This window comes from Amblyomma mixtum, chromosome 5 (genome assembly GCF_055824585.1).
Source record: "Amblyomma mixtum isolate Tamu chromosome 5, ASM5582458v1, whole genome shotgun sequence".
NCBI classification, from domain to species: Eukaryota; Metazoa; Arthropoda; class Arachnida; order Ixodida; family Ixodidae; genus Amblyomma; species Amblyomma mixtum.
The window spans coordinates 92195704-92214235 of NC_143016.1; the positions used below are offsets into that span (position 1 = coordinate 92195704).

At 46.1% G+C, this 18532-nt stretch overlaps 1 protein-coding gene across 1 annotated transcript; it reads right to left on the reverse strand.

The window, feature by feature from the left end:
* Positions 1-376: 376 nt before the first annotated feature.
* On the reverse strand, positions 377-15811 carry LOC149343038 (chitinase-like protein 3). Its single transcript, XM_089546879.1, has 8 exons — positions 15691-15811; positions 14743-15021; positions 13225-13478; positions 10636-10739; positions 5814-5931; positions 4655-4849; positions 1230-1352; positions 377-670 (listed from the first exon to the last, which is right to left on the reverse strand). The coding sequence occupies exons 1-8, from the start codon at positions 15809-15811 to the stop codon at positions 377-379; spliced, it is 1488 nt and encodes a 495-aa protein (XP_089403005.1).
* Between the last annotated feature and the right edge of the window lie 2721 nt (positions 15812-18532).

The following is an 18532-nucleotide window of genomic DNA, read 5'->3' on the forward strand; positions in this document are numbered from 1 at the left end:
TAACGGCGATAAATGTCAACACACAGGTTTTGAAGCGCTGTTTCAACGTAAATGTTGCATGCAAACCTTCGGCTTCTTCATCCAAACTAATCATACCTGCTTTTTCCTACTGCTTTCCCAGGGCAACTAACTGCAGCTAGCCAGATCCCAATCACACGAGACTTAATGACCGCAAGGAACAGCTCTTGCCTCAGTATTTTCACGTGATGCGCTTATTATTACCCTTGAAGGGATGTGTCTCTGGATTCTGAAGCACCGCAAGGCAGGAGGGAGGGGCAACACTTTATTGTGGCCTCCGGTAGTAGTGCTTGGAGTTGGAGATGCTAGAATCTACCGCTGCCTTTTCTACCGCTGCCGTAGCCGCCGTCCTCACCAATCAGCCGCTCAACAAGCTTTTGAGGGGACCCGCGAAAGTGGAGATAAGTAGGCCAAGCAAACCAGACGACCCAGAGGTCAGGTTCGGAAGAGGGAAAGTTCGGGACTGAACACGCCTCTTTTTCCCATGGCTCCTCGCAGGACCGCTGGCAATAAGTGGATGATAGCCCCTGAGTGGTTTCCACGCTGCTTCTACCATGGGGAACACGTCCCCAAGGCAGTCGCCGGAATGGTCGTCCGCTTCGAGCGACCACACAAAAACGCCGCCCATCCAGTGCTTCCGGAACCACTTGACCTGAAGCAACGAAACGGTACAGAAAACGTTTCATGCGGCTGGCACAATGTGAAACTAAAAAACGAGTGATTTTGAGCCTTGCTTTCTCTTAACGCACTGCAAGTCGTCACAGTATGGACAAGTCTAGAAAAATCACCTTCCTCAAAGTCAAGTCATTATCCTATGCTTTTCCTCAAACCCCATAGTCATAAGATTGTTTGGTTTCTGTACCGCCTGTAAGGAGTATGAGCCACGAAGCGACCCCATGACATTTCTGCAGTCTTTTTTTTAACCCTTCCATCGTAGCACCTTCGGTGGAATAAATGTGGAATAAATGTGCTTTCAATCAATCTATTTCTTGGTCGCTATTTTCTTTGCGAAAGTCTCCTAAGAATAGCCTCTTTGCTTGGGGTCAGTCCAGAATATGATAGAATGTACACATTAAACCAAAGGCTCGTTGTCGGAGGATCAGAATCTTTCTTAAAAATCTCAAAAATTCTGGAATCACTTTTCAGCTGTGCTCGGAGGAGGAGCGAAAAGAGATGCACGAAAAATGAAAGTATTTTCATAGATGGCGTACCTTGACGTCTGTGCTGTCCTTGTCGTCGTAGCTGACCCACTGGTCTTTGTGATAGATGTAAGGAGTCGCAGCGTACTTCACCCATTCTCGCTTCCAGCCCATGTAGCCGGCCCGTCGACACGTCTAGCAAGAACCAAATAAAGGTCCAGACTGTTGCAAAGGTCACCTAGCTTGACTTCCATCCACGTGGCCCTCCGACTGATTAAAATTTTTAGGCAACAGGAAGAAAGTACATACGAAATAATTTAAGCCATCAAGTTTTGTTTATTATTGCAATGGGCCATCTCAGTCTTGAGAAATGAAGTGTAAAATGTGCAACCTTCGAAAAGTTTTTACAAATGTTTTTCTTTGCTGGTGACTCAGATAGTCCGGCACCTTATTACGGCAGATGTCGACTAGCCCGTGCGGGAAGGCCATCGCTCCTGAGGTGGTCCTTATCATGTGTTCAGGGGGTCACGTAAAGGGGCCGCGGCTACCGAAGAGACTTGGCGCTATGGCACTGTGGTACTGAGTTCATGGTTCTAAGGTTTTTTCCTGGCTATGACTCCCACAAAGCCACCTCTTGATTTAGGGGAAACACAAAAAAAGCTAAGAGGAGACATAGCGGTATCTGCGATATTTAGATGCAGCTATGGAAGTATCTATATATTCATGTTATATTGAGGTAGAGAATCTAAGAGCGACCTCCTATCTGCATAGTTACAGAGCACTCGTTCTAGTTTTCCAGACATGCCCGTTTTTCGACAAGCGCTTCTCTATAGTGGGCCGCTCTAGGCGGCTGGCGCGTTCCGCAGCAGCTGCCGTGCTACATTGCTCGGCTCCTGCCATAGTCTCCCTCCTCGTTCCACGGTAACCACTCTTCGTATGGTTAGCGGCGTAGACAGCCTCCGGTTGTTCATCTCTCGCAATCGCCACGATAATCCTCTTTCATCCAGAGTAACTACCCTCCCGGTGGTTGTCGTGGCACCCAACCTCCGGGTGCGGCTTCTGACGCTCTTGTAATACTCCCCTTCATCCACCGTAACCACCCTTCGAGTGGTCCGGCTGGTTGTCCTGGCAACCCTGCTCAGGTTACGCATTCCTACGCTCTCGCCATACCCCTTCGTCGTTGTGAATTAGTGACTGTCAGGTGAACGGCTACGCCACCAGCCCCAGCCTCGCGATCGTGCCCCCGTTGCGACCGTTGTAACAGCACAGGTCACAAAGTCTACAGGTCATAGAATTACTGTAGGTCTTCGGCACTATGAAAAGACAGGCAGCAGCACAGCGATAGCCTTCGCTGAATCTAATCTCTTAAAGAGCAGAGTATAATACCGCAGCGGTGGCCAGGTGGTTGAGCATCCGCCTCGCATGCGGGAGGTTCGGGGTTCGATCCCCAGTGACCCGCCGGGTACCCACCGGTGATACAATGGGTGCAAGTTTTCCCCTGCATGGTACTCGGCTTATCTGGGGTGAAATGCTTGGGAATGGGTCTCTGACCCCACCATGAGCAAACAAAATTACCCTGTTCCATGGCGCTCTTTGGCCGTAGGGGCCCTTGCGCCATAAAAATTCTCTATAATAAAACTGCAGAGTATAAGCACTTGCTAGTTTTATTAACTCTACAATGAAGGTAAGCTCAACGCGAGGAGCTACCCTATTAAGCGCTTCACGAGTAACACCAGAGCAAAAAATTTAACCATCCACAATATTTTTCAACGGCTGCAATGCCTGCTTCGTGAATACAGCGCTGGTGTTCCACGAAATCTTATTTTAATTTAGGAAGCAATTAAGTTCATTTTAGAGCGAAAGGTGTCATACCTTTGATTCATTCATATAGGCCTTCATTTCACCATGTAATTTTCAGCATCAGAAGTAAGTTCTTTATTATTTACTTCTTACTCTAGTTCAAAAATTACATTTTTGTCCAAATTTTATTCAACTCAATTCATTTGATTTGCCACCTGGCAACCAGCAAGGAAACAGCTAGCAAGGGAACAGCAGTTCGCAATTGGTAGCGCGGTGCTGGAAGTAGTAAGAGAATATGTCTACTTAGGGCAGGTAGTGACCGCAGATCTGGATCATGAGCGGGAAATAACTAGAAGAATAAGAATGAAGTGGAGCGCATATGGCAGGTTCTCTCAGATCATGAATGGTAGCTTACCAATATCCCTGAAGAGAAAAGTATACAACAGCTGTATCCTACCGGTACTCACCTATGGGGCAGAAACGGGGAGGCTAACAAAGAGGGTTCAGCTTAAGTTAAGAACAACGCAGCGAGCTATGGAAAGGAAAATGATAGGTGTAACGTTAAGAGATCGGAAGAGGGCGGAGTGGGTGAGGGAACAAACGCGGGTTAATGACATCTTAGTTGAAATCAAGAGGAAGAAATGGGCTTGGGCAGGGCATGTAATGCGAAGGCAAGATAACCGCTGGTCCTTAAGGGTGACGGAGTGGATTCCAAGAGAAAGCAAACGTAGCAGGGGACGGCAGAAAGTTAGGTGGGCGGATGAGATTAAGAAGTTTGCGGGGATACAGTGGCGGCAACTGACAAATGACAGGGTTAATTGTAGAGACATGGGAGAGGCCTTTGCCCTGTAGTGGGTGTAGTCAGGCTGATGATGACGATGATGACGAACCATCATAGTGCGCAGGTAGCACAGTGCAAATAAAGAAATCATTCTCTCCGCGTTTAAGGGAGGGGCACGAAAGTTCAAGTGCGATTGAGAAAAGAGAGAGGGTGGGATGCAATGGGTGGCCAGATCAGATTGCCCTAATTCGCATGCACAATGCTACGCTTACTCTTGCGGCTGACGGTGTAGATTCCATGTCCAAATGCAAGGCTAAATGAATAAACCATAGCTATAACAGCTTTCGTTGGTTGATGTGGCATTCCGGTAAGCTTAGCTCTAGAAATTCTTTGTATTTAGCCGAGAATTCCTGCCATTTCTAACTGGCTCATTACCTGTTTTCAAGCGGTCTCTGATGGCACTGATGGTCAGTGCTTGAGTACGCTTTCTATGAAATATTAACCGGTCTTAGAGCATTACAAAGCTTGACACCTGAGTTCGCAGTTTAGATGCTTAATTTTGTCTACAATTTACAGGTGGCACCTGCCGTAGAAGAAAACTTATAACTCTGTTAATCAGTAACCAAACAAAACAATCATGCGTGCATAGGCACGCTGTCCTACAAGCTGCTTCACAAACCTGACGATATTAGAGATTCAAACTTCAACTGTGTGATAGGCTCAGCAATGCAAGAAAAATGTATCGGCTTGATTTAATGCAAGTGCTAGTACATATTTTTAGGGGAAACAAAACTTGCACTTCCTAAACCTCAGTTTTTATGGACTCCCTCCACCCTATATCTCAGAAGACGACGTAAGTACTTTCAAACGGCCACTTTTTTTCACTTTCGAACAAAAAGAAAGTATTCGCACTCACCTCAACGTAATCCAAGTAGCCGTCTGTTTTTGTCAGGTTTCCACCGTAGCCAAGAGGGTGCTGCGGATTGAGCTTCGCGCTGACACCGTTGTACATCGGATCATTGAGCGTGAAGCTGCGGCCGTACGTGGCTATTCCCGGCACCATTTTATACCTGGGCACACCGGCATCGCTCCACCTTCCAAGGCAGGATTCCTGGACCCAGAAATCCCCAGACCGAACAGCCAACAATAGCTGGATGCTCAAAGCGCACGCATCTATCGTGCACATTTTCAGCGACATACGCTGTGCCTAGTACGGATCAGAAAGCTAATGTATATATAAGCAGTGACGGCTTAAAACTTGCTGCATTGGATGTTTTATTTCAGTCGGACCACTTTCGAATGCTTTTAGCAATGCAAAGTAATTCTGACCCATTCCCTTGATTACAGCACAACATTAATAGTGTCTTTCAATACACCGCTGGAAACATTACTTCTACAAAGGAATTAATTATTCTCGGTTCCACAAATGCGGATTTTTTCACTTTTTGATTCCTTGCTACCTACGCCCTCGAACACTTTCCTTGAGTGTCTTGGCCTTCAATGCTCTGCATCTCGGTGTGGGCCCAAATCGCTTAGTGTGTCGAGGAGGCAACTTGAAGCCCGAAGTCTGCCGTTGAGCCACACGGAGTCTCGGTTTAAAATGAGTCATCAGACAATCAATCAATAGCGACCGCCTCTGCTCCAACCTAGCACTAAAGAACCGCCTGCTCATTTCTATGGGCAGAGCGCGAGCCGGTTTAGCCACGAACTCATCTACCACCACGTAAGCTCGAATGTAATGCCCCATCCAGGATCCTATAAAAAAATAAAAGCGAATAAAACCTATAAACACTCAATGTGTGTCGCACGTTGATCGTACTGTACACATTGAGAGATACATCGAATTTTCCGTAATCTGGTACTTAGTTATCTTCCGCCTAGAAAACCTGCTTTCACTTTTTTTACATATAGAATTAGACAGCCCATGGAAGGAATTCCAATCGGGCTGGTATGCTCATAACTCCCATCTGGCTTCTAATCTTATCAGCCTCCACCGACCGGTGGCGGTGGCCTGATACGTTTTTTCATGGTTAATTCAATTGATGGAGAGGTTTATAACAATGTCCAGGGCTTACGGAGTCAATGGATGTGCTCTTATCGCCTTCGTAGAAATAGAGTCCACTGGTGAGCTTCGTCTTAGACAGGTCGTCTAGCTTGTAGTCAAAAGTCATCAGAAACAGGTAGTCCAGGTATCTGAATTGAACAACAAAATCATCTCAATGACTGTTAAAACAATAACCTACACAGAACTGCGTTTACCTGTTCACACGTTATTCTGCGAGGCAGCCCCCCACAATTCGCTCGTCGTTTCAAAGCGATCACAAATACATTATTTTGCACCAGACTTCGTTACCAAAATTAATTTGCGTCGAAATGCTGCACACATTCACAGTAAGCATCAATGGTCATGCTTTCCATACAGCCGCCGTTTAAAACAAAGTATTTGATATAGCAGAACAATGCATTACGACAACTGATCGAGGGAAACTGTTCGCATATTCCGAGGCGTTTTACTTCATCAGGTGTACTATCGCGACCTCTCAGGAATGCCCAGACGTCAACATTTCATTTCGCTTCCTTAAAACGTGTATTCGTCGAATGCAACCACTAAACGGAAGGCTAAAAATAAACTTGGCAGCCACAGCATGTGTGTAGCCTCTAGGCAGTGTACCGTATTTTGAAAGATGCATAAATTAGCCTCCCAGTGCTTAAACTTGAAGGTAAAGCTGAAGCCAAGTATAATCTTGTGCAAGGAAAGACGCACTCAACAGCATGCGGATGACACATATTGGTGCTTTGAGCAAACTGCACCGAAGTAGCTGCATTGACTAAACCGCTTGACCTGCATGCAAGCTTCTTCAGTTTGCTATGAGCCGCCATTAAACGGCGTCCCCATAACCCCCATTTCTTTCTGTAGTCCGTTTCTCAAGCTAGCTAGATCACAGTCACCAGCAACAGCCTTCGGCCATTTATTCTATATTTATAGGTTTATAGGTCAAACAGCATGCCGCTCTGTGATGAACCCCACTAGAACACACAACTGATGTGTTCATTTACGTCGAACATCGTTTCCTAAGAGTATAACAAAGTGAATAGCTTACATTTGAGCTCGCGTATACTGTAAATTCAACTTAGATATAAAACTCTTTTTGAATCACCGTGCAGTGATCACGTACAAACTTACATATAAATCATTGTTTGAAGCATTGTGGCATACGAGCGCACATGGGTACTTTCATTAGCACACAGACCACCACTGATAGAATGATAAACCACAAACAGCTCATAAACCTCTGAAGTGAGTGAATTAAATCTCAAAAAGGTACCAAAATTGCATGGCATTAACCGATTTTTAAAGGTAACTTTGTTGTTCGGCATCTATAATTCTAAAGTTGCATGGGAAGAGTTTAACAAGCTCGATATATGATGTGTGAGCTTTCGAATAGCGGAGTTGCACTGGGCTATCAAACGTCTTGATTTTTTCGCGTTGAGTAATAACATGTCCGCGCATGAGCCAGGAAGTAATGGAGCTTAAAATCGTTTCAATGATGAGTCACAAAAATTCTCCATGCACTGCCAGTGCCTTTTTATAGCCGTGTTCTCTTGTGAGAAACTCTGGTTATATATACAAATGAGTGACACGAATCATTGGAATGACACTTTTCAGCAAAGCCTACTTTAAAATTTAACAAGATCCACAGTTTACTACACAATGCAGCTAAAAGGTATTACCAACGCACGACGTCAGAGATTGGGCGGTGGTTAGAGAGAGACGGAGGTTTGCCCGGCTTTGGAATCATAGAAATGAGGGAGGAGGTCCAGGAACTCGGCCGGCAGCCGCTCTCCCAGGCCTCATTGTAGGTTTGAAGGAGGAATTCTTTGGCGCAGTCAGGAAGGTTGCGAAGTGTGGTGTATGTAATGGCATCCTCACCGGGAGCCGAGCGTGTAGCATTAGCAGCCAGAGCAGATTCGAGCTCCAGGAGAGTGACCTCGACAGCCAGGACGTCAAACCAAGCACAACTGCCGCTTTTCGCTTGTATATGCAAGCTTAACCAGAGCTAAGCTACTGCTTAAGTCTTTTGTATCAGGCATTTGAGGAAGCGTGCTACTCATGAGATATTGTGCCCCGCACTTTTGTTGTTTTAATGCGAAAACTTCAGAGCTGTCACACGAAATCCTTGCCGATGTCCGAGACGAAATTCACTGCTTGGTAGAGAGAGGTCAGGTGCCCTTCTGGCGTCTAACAACCTGCCCACAGCGGCAGGAGTCAACTCATCTGCCTTGGTGGGCCAAAACTCACATAACACCAATATCACGTCACCCATGTGATGTCATCCAAACCTCCCCATTGTGGCAAGTGGATGCCAGCCCGTCGGACTATGATCAAACTACTCACCGTGGCAAGCTGCCATCTATACTAACTAAATGACCTAACTAAATGAAAATACAGGAGAGGTCTGCCTGGTAATTATCCTAGCAAGCTACTCCAGGTGAGGGTGAAAGACACTGCCACTGAAGGGACCCATTAACGTTATCACGTCATATCGTTAAGCCGGAGCTTAAGTGTTTCCACAAGTTTATTTTAACGCTATAGCGTTAAGGAGCTCCTGTCAAAAAAATCCAGCGTCATCGTCGGCGTCGTTGACCGGAAGCGAAAAATCTGCGAAAAATTTCCAGAGAAGCAACCGAGGAGGTAGGTGGGCCTCCTAGGTTACGTGACCTTGTGGCGTCATCAAACCTTCCCACTGGTGCCAGGAATACCAGACTGACCCGGCTCATGCAGTAATCGGGTACAGCATGCGTGGAGTCCTCCAGGTGCTTCATGCAGGCATTTTCGCCTGCTCAGAACTTCGGAGAGCGAAGCTCGACACAGCTGAAACCGGACACAGCCAGCAATAGCCTGCATCTCAGCAACATCGGCACATATCGGCACTAAGGCAAAACAACTCTAATGTAAAGGGATACTGAACCAAACTTTTGGAGCTGCTCATTTACAAGTAAACAAGAGCTTGACTGCTAAAATTGATAAATGCGACAAGCATTTTAGCGAAAAAGGCGGATAACACGTTTTTTTCGCGATTTATTGCCGTATCGTTGCACCTGGCGGCCGCCTGTGGAAGCTACGACTAGACATCATTACACCCGCGCGCCCACCGTTCCCGCAGGAGCACGATTGTCATCGCTACTCGCGGTTCTCGTCTGCTCACAGCGCACACAGATATGTCAAGCTGTTAATCGATGCTGCCTACATACCATAACCGTATGCACGCTTACGTGCGCTATATGCAGCTATTTTCCCGGACTTTACGAAATTTCTAACATTCTTACGTTTAAAACAGAGATACGACGATATTTAGACTGGTGGCGCAATCTGGTAGTTACCAGGGGAACCACTGTTGTCAACAAACCGATGGCCCTCTTAGCCTAAAGGGGGCAGAATCGTCACTTTAAATAAAAACATTAAGCAAATTTATTACTCGTACGTTTTCTTATGGGCGACAGGAGACGAAGCGAAAGACCAGTGGCCTATTTATAGCCACTGAACGCGTTGAAGAAGGCAGTTACAACGACGAAACCAGTCCCAAGCGAGGCTTCATGCATCGAAGGGCGTCGCCATATTTGTCGCCGCGAGACGGTGCCATGACGTCACGCTCCTCATTTTGCGCCGACGGGAGGGCTTGGCACGCGCTCATGAAACATCGAAAATAAAACCATCCGCTGAAAAATATGCGCAGTGATGACTAGATTTCGCTGTAATCACATTCCGAGAATCTATTTTCAGCGTTTTTGTTCACTTTTAAGATTTTGCTTCAGTATCCCTTTAAAAGTGGTAATTCTGAGGGTGGAGGAGGGCCGACGAAGTGAGGTGAGGGGGAGAGAGGACCGCCACATTTTAAGAAGGGAGGATGAGGGTGAAGGAAAGCCACGGAATTTTTAAAAAAGTGGGCGAGGGAGTGCATGACTCAGTAGTGAGAGTGAGGAAGGAAAGGTGAAAATTACGGCGTTTGCTCATCTCTGATCGCAAAGACCGCATCTCTAGGCTCAATGGAAGCTTCTGATGCCACCTTTAATTTATGGTCATGCAGCATCAAGGGATGTTTCACCATAGGTTGCGGCTTGGAATCGCGCGCACCACACGCGACCCCCTTGAATACAGAGTTGGAGCTAACTCAAACTGCTTGCTCTGGAATAACCCGGAAACAAATTTACCGCGCTCTTTGCGAGTTCATTCACTACAATGATGCGGGGGGAGCACTTGAATCCACCGTCAGATGGCTGGACACCCGCTTTCTCTACGAGGAGACTCTCTTGAGTGCCAACGTGATAGCCACCGGTGCCTGATGCCTGACGAAGGCTGTTCTGAAGCTTTTATGAGATACAGGCCTGAATACCTGTCTCTCACAGGCGCGTGAGTGCTGTGCACAACCTACACGATTAATACTGTGGACTACGCATTGCATACGCGTGCGTGCCGGAACGTGTTTGTGGGTTGTCTGAAGCCCGTTTCTGCACCTGTACTTAGACTCCACCATTAACACTCCGAAAGCTGCCTGAGAATGTGTGAGCATGTTAAGACCTGAGTGCATAGAAACCAATCTCCGAAGCATGTGTAAAGGTTGTGCGCCCCTGCATGTGAAAGTCATGGACCCCGTGTCCATGGCATTCGAACCTACGCGAAAGACGAGTGCAATCCAGTATGCAGTTGTACCATTTGCCCTCTACCTCTCCCTTTCCTTCCCTTCCCCTTTCTCCCGCCTGAATTTGCAGGCCAGTATTAAGTTTTCGAGAGCCAACCTTCCCGCCTTTGCTCTCGTTGCAGTTTACACTCTTTCATTCACGTAAGTAAATACACCGTGTGAGCACAGCCAAGCTTAAAGTACCGAAAATGTACCGTACCTGGCGAAGTCTTTCTTCGGTATTCGATCGCACTTGGGGTCTGGGCAAGCAGGAAGCTGTGCTGTGATGAGCCAGTCCCTGTTTCCAAACTTCAAACGTAGCTTCTGTTGCCAGGAAGAGTAAAATGCAGGTTTGTCAAAAATTAGGCCTTGCGGATTGAAAAAGATACCAAGAGCAGTACACGAAAATTATTATTATCAATCAGAAGGGTTCTCGTCAGTAACTGACTAAAATTCAATAATTAACTTTTCGCTTATCGTACTTCGTGCGCACGTTTATTTTAAAAACTTAGAGGGAGCGGCATTCGAAGATTATTATATTTTCTACAATGTTACTCACGCGCCTATCTCTTGAGCTATGCGCGGATAAAATTTCAGCCCACACCTTGCAATTACGCTTGCGAGACCGCAGCTCTCAGCACCAGGTTCCTGCCTGGCGTGACGCAGCTGGTGCGTCACGCCAGGCAGGATCGCCTAAGAAGAATGCGGAGTTGCAGGTGACGGTGATGACTTTTCTTTCCTGGTAAGCGAAACCGAACGATCACTGTGCCAGCATCGAGGGGTGAGCGCTGTTTGTTTAAGCGATTGCTTCTAGATTTGGTGATGAGACCTTGTGCTGCTTTAGCCTTCGATGCGGTCCATCACAGCGATACTACACTACTGGCCAAGAGCTGAAATTCATGATCGTCTCTCTGCAACTCCACATAGCTGCAAGGCGAAGTGCCTTACGCAATAGCTGCGTCGCAACATCAGGGACGAGCTGCACGCCCAGCCCCGCGACTTCACTCGTGTAACTAAACGGTTTGAGCTGGAATTTTAGACGCACATATCTCGGAAGACAGGCGCATTACTAAAATTCTACAAAATAGAAATTTTTGAATGTCACTGCATCTAAGTTTTCAGTATAAACATGCACGTTAACTTCGGAGAATTAAAGGCTAATGAATAAATTTTTGTTAATTATTCATGTTATGATGACAATTTTTCTCGCTCTTCAGGTCCGCCTGGCCCCATAACCGACATGAAATAATGATTTTTGTCTACTCTTCTCGGCAATTTTCTGAAATATCCGGCAACCTAATTTTTAACGGCCTGTAGAAGATATTGTATAGACAAAGGGAGAGACCTGCAAAAAAGCTTCGACGCAGTTGCATGCAGTAAAATAGCACTGCTTCGCTCTAGTCTTTAACTGCACGACGTAATGTCACAGTTTCACTAGAGCTCTTAAAACTATTTATGGTAGCAGACTTAATAAAATAAATCTCTAAATACATCTTTAGTTATATAGAGCCCAAATATCTAACTACTGTCTGAATAGCACTATTGCAGTTTCAGTTGTAAGCAGTTTTTTATTTTAATTGAGCTCTTTGCCGGCAGTTAGCCCCAAAAAGTTTATAAAGTATTTGATATGCCCAGATAATTCAACAAAAAATGCAATTTGTGCTCTGATACTGTTTTTACGCTTACTTCAGCCAAATACACGGGTAAAAAAATTGAATGAACCGTACAAAACGGGTCAGCTGGTAATTTATGAAAAACGCTAATGAAATTTGATGGACAACGTAGAAGCCAATCACAGCTATACTCTTCCAGATTAAACTGCTACTAAGCTGATTTCAATTTCTTTACACAAACGAGAAAAAACCATCAAGCAATGACTGCATTTTAAAACCACGAACGGAGATAAAGAGGCTCGAAGTCGGCGTGCACTTATTCAGTCGCAGAAAATCGAATCGCGGGAAAACGCCTGTAGCTTAGGCTGCGTTTATGCGATAACATCCTGAGAGGTGTCGAACGAAAGGACACGAATCGAGCTTTGCAAAGGCAGAAAAGTGGCGGTGGTCCGAGGCAATTTGGGAATTGCGATCGCTTGAAGTCGCACGACATTTCAAAGCTCGCGCTCCATTTTTCTGTCGTGTGACTCTATAAGTATTCATTTGTTTCGTATTTTGGGGTCATTTTGGGAGTGTATATTTTTCGAAAATCGATGTTTTGAAAAAATTGGCTTTTTCGCGTTTTTTTATAAATCTTAAAGCCCTCTCTAAGAGACAGACTAGTGATATGCGTTCGAGATAGCCACGATTTGTGTAGCTGCGGTTAGGTAGACCACGGCGGCTTTGCTCCAACCAGATTGATTGTTTATGAAATCCTCTGAGTAAAATGACTACCCAGGACGTGGCCATAATCATTTTAAATCGTGAATGCTTTTTGCTGCAAATTTGTTCTCAATTTAGAGCCAGAGAATTTTCGTAAACAAAACTGTCCTCCAAACTGAGCATATATCCATTCGACTATAAGAGTGTGCGCCTTCTTTCTTTCAGAGAGTCCACAAATGGTTAACAGCGGATGAGGTTCTTGTTTTGTACCCGTGCAAGCAAAGGTCATTGGAACCGTGCGGGCCGTTCATAGATGCGGGCATGAAACATTCGAAATTCTTTGCATATACAATGATACCGCGATGCCGTGCATGTGACTGGACTTCGCAACCTAACCTACTCTGCGTCTAGCAAACCAAAAACACTCCAAGTTATCAATACCTTATCGTCAAACTGATGTGGTAAATGCGTAATTAAGTAAATGTCTCGACCACCTTGATGAAGTGAAGTATTTTCTCAGCGTCCTTGTCGTTGCAGATAGAAGGACCGGGTCCCTCCAAGTGGAAGTTGATGCCGTCGAGGCCCAAAGAGTTGATCCACGAGAAGATGGTGTCCACGAGCTGCGTCTCATCCTTGTCATTGCGCAGGCGATTGAGCAGGCTCTTCATGTGGGCGCCGCTACCGTAGCTGAAGAGAACCTTCAGTCTCCGGTTCTCGTGCTTAAGGTTTACCAGTTCCCTGATTATGTCTAGAAACACCACAGAGGAAAACGTGCGTGGTCTTATCACAGGCCGAATAAATATGGCACTCTGAAGATTACGTAACACCGAGATTAATCAGAAGGTACGAATAAAACGGAGCGGTTTTTCGCAGGTCTGCCCAATGAATTAATTTACAAAACAAACACCAGCTTTTGCTGACGAACCTCTTTCAAGAGAGGAAATAAGACTTTTCCTTGCCATATTGAAGCCCCGCACTGACTCCAAGCAGAATAGTTTCTGGTTAGGAGGTGGCAGCGTTATGACTGTTCCACATATAATGCACCGTCAGGCACAATAAAATTCGAATTTATAAATTATAATTCTAAATTATAAATTTTAAATCTTTGAATTTTAAAATGTGTTTCACTTTTTTTTCCTTCCACGTGAATATAACATGAGGCGCATTGCATCTAAGAACACAAAACAAGTGTTGCACTTTGAATAATTACGAATTGAGGAGGTATCTTGCTACTAATTAATGCCTACGTTTTAAAACAGGCAACAAAAGCAACATGTTATTTTCATAGATCATGAGAATAGCTTAGAACTAATCACCTGCGAAGCCACTACCTTAGCAAGGCATTGAAGAGGAAAACTTTCCGAGTTAAAGCAGTTACAACCTTGTCAGAAGACTTCGCTGTTACTCGCATATGCCCTATACGTATGCAAGAGCCTCATTTCACGTTATCAAAGCTGAAAACTATTTGGAACAAAGCGTCCCTCATTACGAATTCTGGCGACGTTCTCTTAAAACGGCTGGTTGCTGTTTTTGCTGGTACGAAAGAGCATAACATAGTGGCCTGCGTCTGGCACTCACATGCAGAGCTGCCCACGCATCCATCTTAAGGAACTCAAGTAGAAAAAAAAAACAACTCGCAAAATAGTAGCAAATTGACCAGGTCCACCTCCGCACGCGCCCGTTTCTAAGTTCTTTTTCGATCTGATCCTTCTGCCATCTGCAGGATCACTGCTCGGTAGTGTCAGTGGTGCTGCATTGGTGTTATCTCCGCGATGCACGAGGTAAACCAGCTTTTTTGTTCTTCGCATCCTGTCTGGTGCAGCTATGGTACCAGCATGATATGGATAAATCCAGAAATCCCAGGATGTCTGCTTTCAACAGAAAGAGCTAACCAAATCAGCTTTGTTTTCTTTCACACACTCACTCTTTCTTTTTAGATCTGTTATGGTTAGTGGCTAGCCCGAACAATAGTTCTTTCTTACCACGCAAAGAAGGCAAGAAAACCCACGCACCCTTCTCGTCCTTGTGTCCCCTCGTGCGGAACAAAAACTCGCCGGTCTTGTTGTCCGTCTCCAAGTATGAGTAGACAACATGTGTGCACTTGTCGGCCGGCACGGCGCCCGCCTTGAAGCGCCACGTCCCAGTGCGATCGAAGCCGGCGGCCCGCACGAAGCACACCAGGGGAGCCTCATCCTGGCGTCGTGACAGGATTCGGCGTCTCTCGTCCTTGGCTAGCTTCTCATCGTCAGCATCCTTGTCCGCCATCTCTGATGGCCACTCTACAGCTGCCCCTTAAGTTGAGTAAGAACGTTGAATTGCCAGTACAACTTAGTACAGAGTACATACATACCGTCTGTTATTCTCCTGTCACAGAGGTAGCTAAATGAAGGACAATGTGGCGTTAATAGTACGGTCATAGACGCGATCCAGGACTGTATTCTGTCAAGCGTGATTGCTACGCAATGAAAATATGCTCTCGATGACAATGTGATCAAAATGCACCTAAGTCATAGGGGCTGCGTAGGTTTCGGAATGCATGTTGGTGGTTTTCTCTTGCACCAGAGGAGGGCCAGAAGTCTCGGAGTTGTGATGGTTGTACATGAAATCTACCTTTGATGGCATCTCGAGACAAGTTATAGAACAAAATTACGGCTGTTAACAATGAATCAAAAGCGGAATGTCGCCTGCCATTTACAATTTTAAAAGCACGAAAAAAGGCGGTGTTTTGAGAAAAGTTATGTTAACTTTAAAAAGCGAAATAAAGTGCATCACTGAAAAAGAACACTCGCAATCTGCAAACAGAAGTTCCGCGAATCGTTCAGTTTTTTTCCCTTCATGCTGAAATAAATCTAAGTGCACTCTGTGTGAGGCGATCGACAGGTATTGTTCTTGGCTGTTATGCCAAGGTTTTTGCATTAGTTCGCATAAACAACATTTTGAGAGCAGGAAAATGGACTTACCGTCTTCCTCCGCTTGGTCCTCGTTGTCGGTGTAAAGAAGCACTTTCGTGTGGTGCGACTTTTCCTGTACGCCATCCCGAATGGCACCATTGTTCCTTGCACCACCACGAGCACCCTTCATTCTGCCGGTTTTGATTCCTTCGTGGTTGTTCCAGCCTTCGAATAAATTGCGCTTGCCCTCCGCAAGGCCAACACGGAGGCCGACGGCAAAAATGGCCGCAAGCATCAACCTGATGAATGGCGGTGACAGCATGGTGTCCTGCAGGGGATCTTTTTTAATGCTGGCATACGATCCAGAAAACCTTCATGCAAAAAGGGGAGACCTAACAAACACCCTATACACTAAATCGGACCCGCGGATCGACACAGCCCTCACGTGCAAATTCCCTAGCTACTGTCGCCATTTAAATAATGTCCTTGAACAGAGCTAGATGAGTGCGGTGTTCAATTTCTGGATGGAGGAAGCGAATAGGCTTAGACGGAAGCTCAGAGTAGACTGTTTATTTTCAGCAGCAAGTTTGAGTTCCAGAGAAGATAGAGAATTGTTCATGATGGTAGCACAGGCTTAAGGAAAACTAAATTATAGTTTCGATGGGATACAATGTCAGCTCCCGCTTGAAAAAAAACGAAATACACGTAAGACCTCAGTACATGCGAGACGGGATAGAGTCGGATCAGAATTGGAGACTGTGATATAGACGTCGTGGTCGTTCGGCGAGTGTTGGTTCGGTGCCATCTAAAGAAGCAGTTGGATTAAGGCTTGTGGCCACTGACCCGGGCAGAGTAGTCAGGCCGTTTTTCTGGTACGTGAAAATTGGATGCATTGCAGCAGCGGCCGTCATTTAGCAGAAAACAATTCCGGCCTCTCTTTCTGAATATTTTGAGTGGACTCATGCATTGAAGCAAAGCCTTGGTTCCAGTCGTGGGAATTCTCGCCCGAACTAGGTCATCTTCTCGAAGTGTAGGCGACTTGGCACTACATCTGCTATCAGTGTACAGTTCAGTGTATGACTGCTTGGCTTAGACACTCGCGAACTGATTTCAGCACACCGGTGGAGTGTACGTCGCCCGTAGAAGAGATTCCAAGAATACTGAGTCATGTTCTCGGTTGGCTACCGTGTAGGAGCCTTGCGAGTGACAAGCCAGTCGTCACTTGCGTCGTCAAGCTGTACGTGCCGAGGAAGTCGACCGAAGAAGTCTGCAACGTGCCTTTTTCCAACCCTGCCTTTAGTATCCAGCCTTTGAGTAACCGGATGAATCTTTCGAATCTACTGTTTCCCTGCGTGCAGCATACTGAACAAGTTTGGTAGTGGCTTAGCACTGGCTAAGCCTGGATATACAAGCCAAAAGCTGCAAATGTGCTTAGTTTGACGTCATGGCTGTTGCCGTTGGCGCACAATGCACTGGGAGCACCACGATAACGGCGGAGGCGTTCGGCGTCGACACACTGCCTGTACGGAGGTGGAGGAGGAGACGCGCGTGCAGTGAATACGGGGCTGTCTTAGAAGGTTGCTTTAGAGACATGTACAGTGGTGCCCATTCCTTTCGGGTTTGCACCAAGATATGAGAGACAGGCATTTCCTTTCCTTAAAACCAGTTTTCATTTCATTTCATTTTCCTTAAGTCTCTTACTGCGCGGTTCGGGTGTCCACCGAGATATGAGACTTTCCTGGCGCACTGTTTGTCTTTTATTTATTTTTTATTTCTTCCGTGTGTGACGTCACTCGGTTTCCTGCATGCGCAGCTATGGCAAATCTTGGCTCCGACGGCTCACGCGAAGCGCGGCTGTGGTGCGGGTAGTGAAGCTTTTCGCTTCAAAACAACGATACATAATGCTAGTCCAGCCGCCGCGGTGGCTAAGTAATTATGGCGCTCTGCTGCTGACCCAAAAGACGAGGGTTTGATACCGGCTGCGGCGGTCGAATTTCGATGGAGGCGAAATTCTAGAGGCCCGTGTATGTGCGGTATTAGTGCACGTTAATGAACCCCCGTTGGTCAAAATTTCCGAAGCCCTTCACAACGGCGTGCCTCAATAGCCTGAGTCGCTTTGGGACGTTAAATCCTCATAAGCCATAAACCGCATAATGCTAATCGCAGGCGAGAATTCCTCGAACATTTGTGATTATGGTCCATTGTTCTTTACGATGTCGCGCAGAAAATCCTCGTGGCAGAATACCCCTGGCAGGAAATCGATAACAGTATGCGACGTGACTATTGGTGCAAATGCGAATACATACTATTACGGGTGGTAATCAGTCAGTGTTATTATATAGCTACCGTTGGAAGGTACCCACTAATGAGGTCCCAGTACAACCCAAGCTTCACCATTATTCATTTCGGAAACTTCGCGGGTTGAAAGGGCGAGAACAATGCCTTAGCAGCCTAATAAAGTGTCTCACAAATCTGACAGCTACTTCTAACATCAATTTGTTTGTCTATCAGAGGCCACGAATAGACGCCATGCGGCCTTTGCTTATTTCTTACAATGTGTTCTTGCAGTCAAGATGGTTTTCTTGTGCAAAGCCGACAAGCGTAGCTTTCTTCAGATCAGAGATTGCAGTCTTTTCCTCACAGAGCTACAAGCAATGTACCTGAGAGAGTCCTCGCACGTTGAAGTAGGTTACGACTTCAGGCGTCAAGGTCTTTTTTCAGGAACCACGCTGCTGCGGGGCATTTCACAACCTTTTGCAATACCTCCTCTGTAGCAGTAGCAAGCTGTGGCAGCTCTTTGGTCACGCATGACGACGCGACCAGGACTATTTCTTCATCTGGGGCTTGGTTTGAAGCGCATTCAATAGGCAGGCGTAAAAGTGCATTTTAAATGGCATGTTGAGACACTCTC

Coding starts and splice junctions, on each gene's coding strand:
- LOC149343038 (XM_089546879.1), bottom strand. CDS start 15,811: ATGAAGGGTGCTCGTGGTGGTGCAAGGAACAATGGTGCCATTCGGGAT. Junction 4,850..5,813: donor AGAGCACATCCATTGACTCC/GTAAGCCCTGGA, acceptor TTCTGGGTCCAG/GAATCCTGCCTTGGAAGGTG. Junction 671..1,229: donor AGGACAGCACAGACGTCAAG/GTACGCCATCTA, acceptor TCGTTGCTTCAG/GTCAAGTGGTTCCGGAAGCA.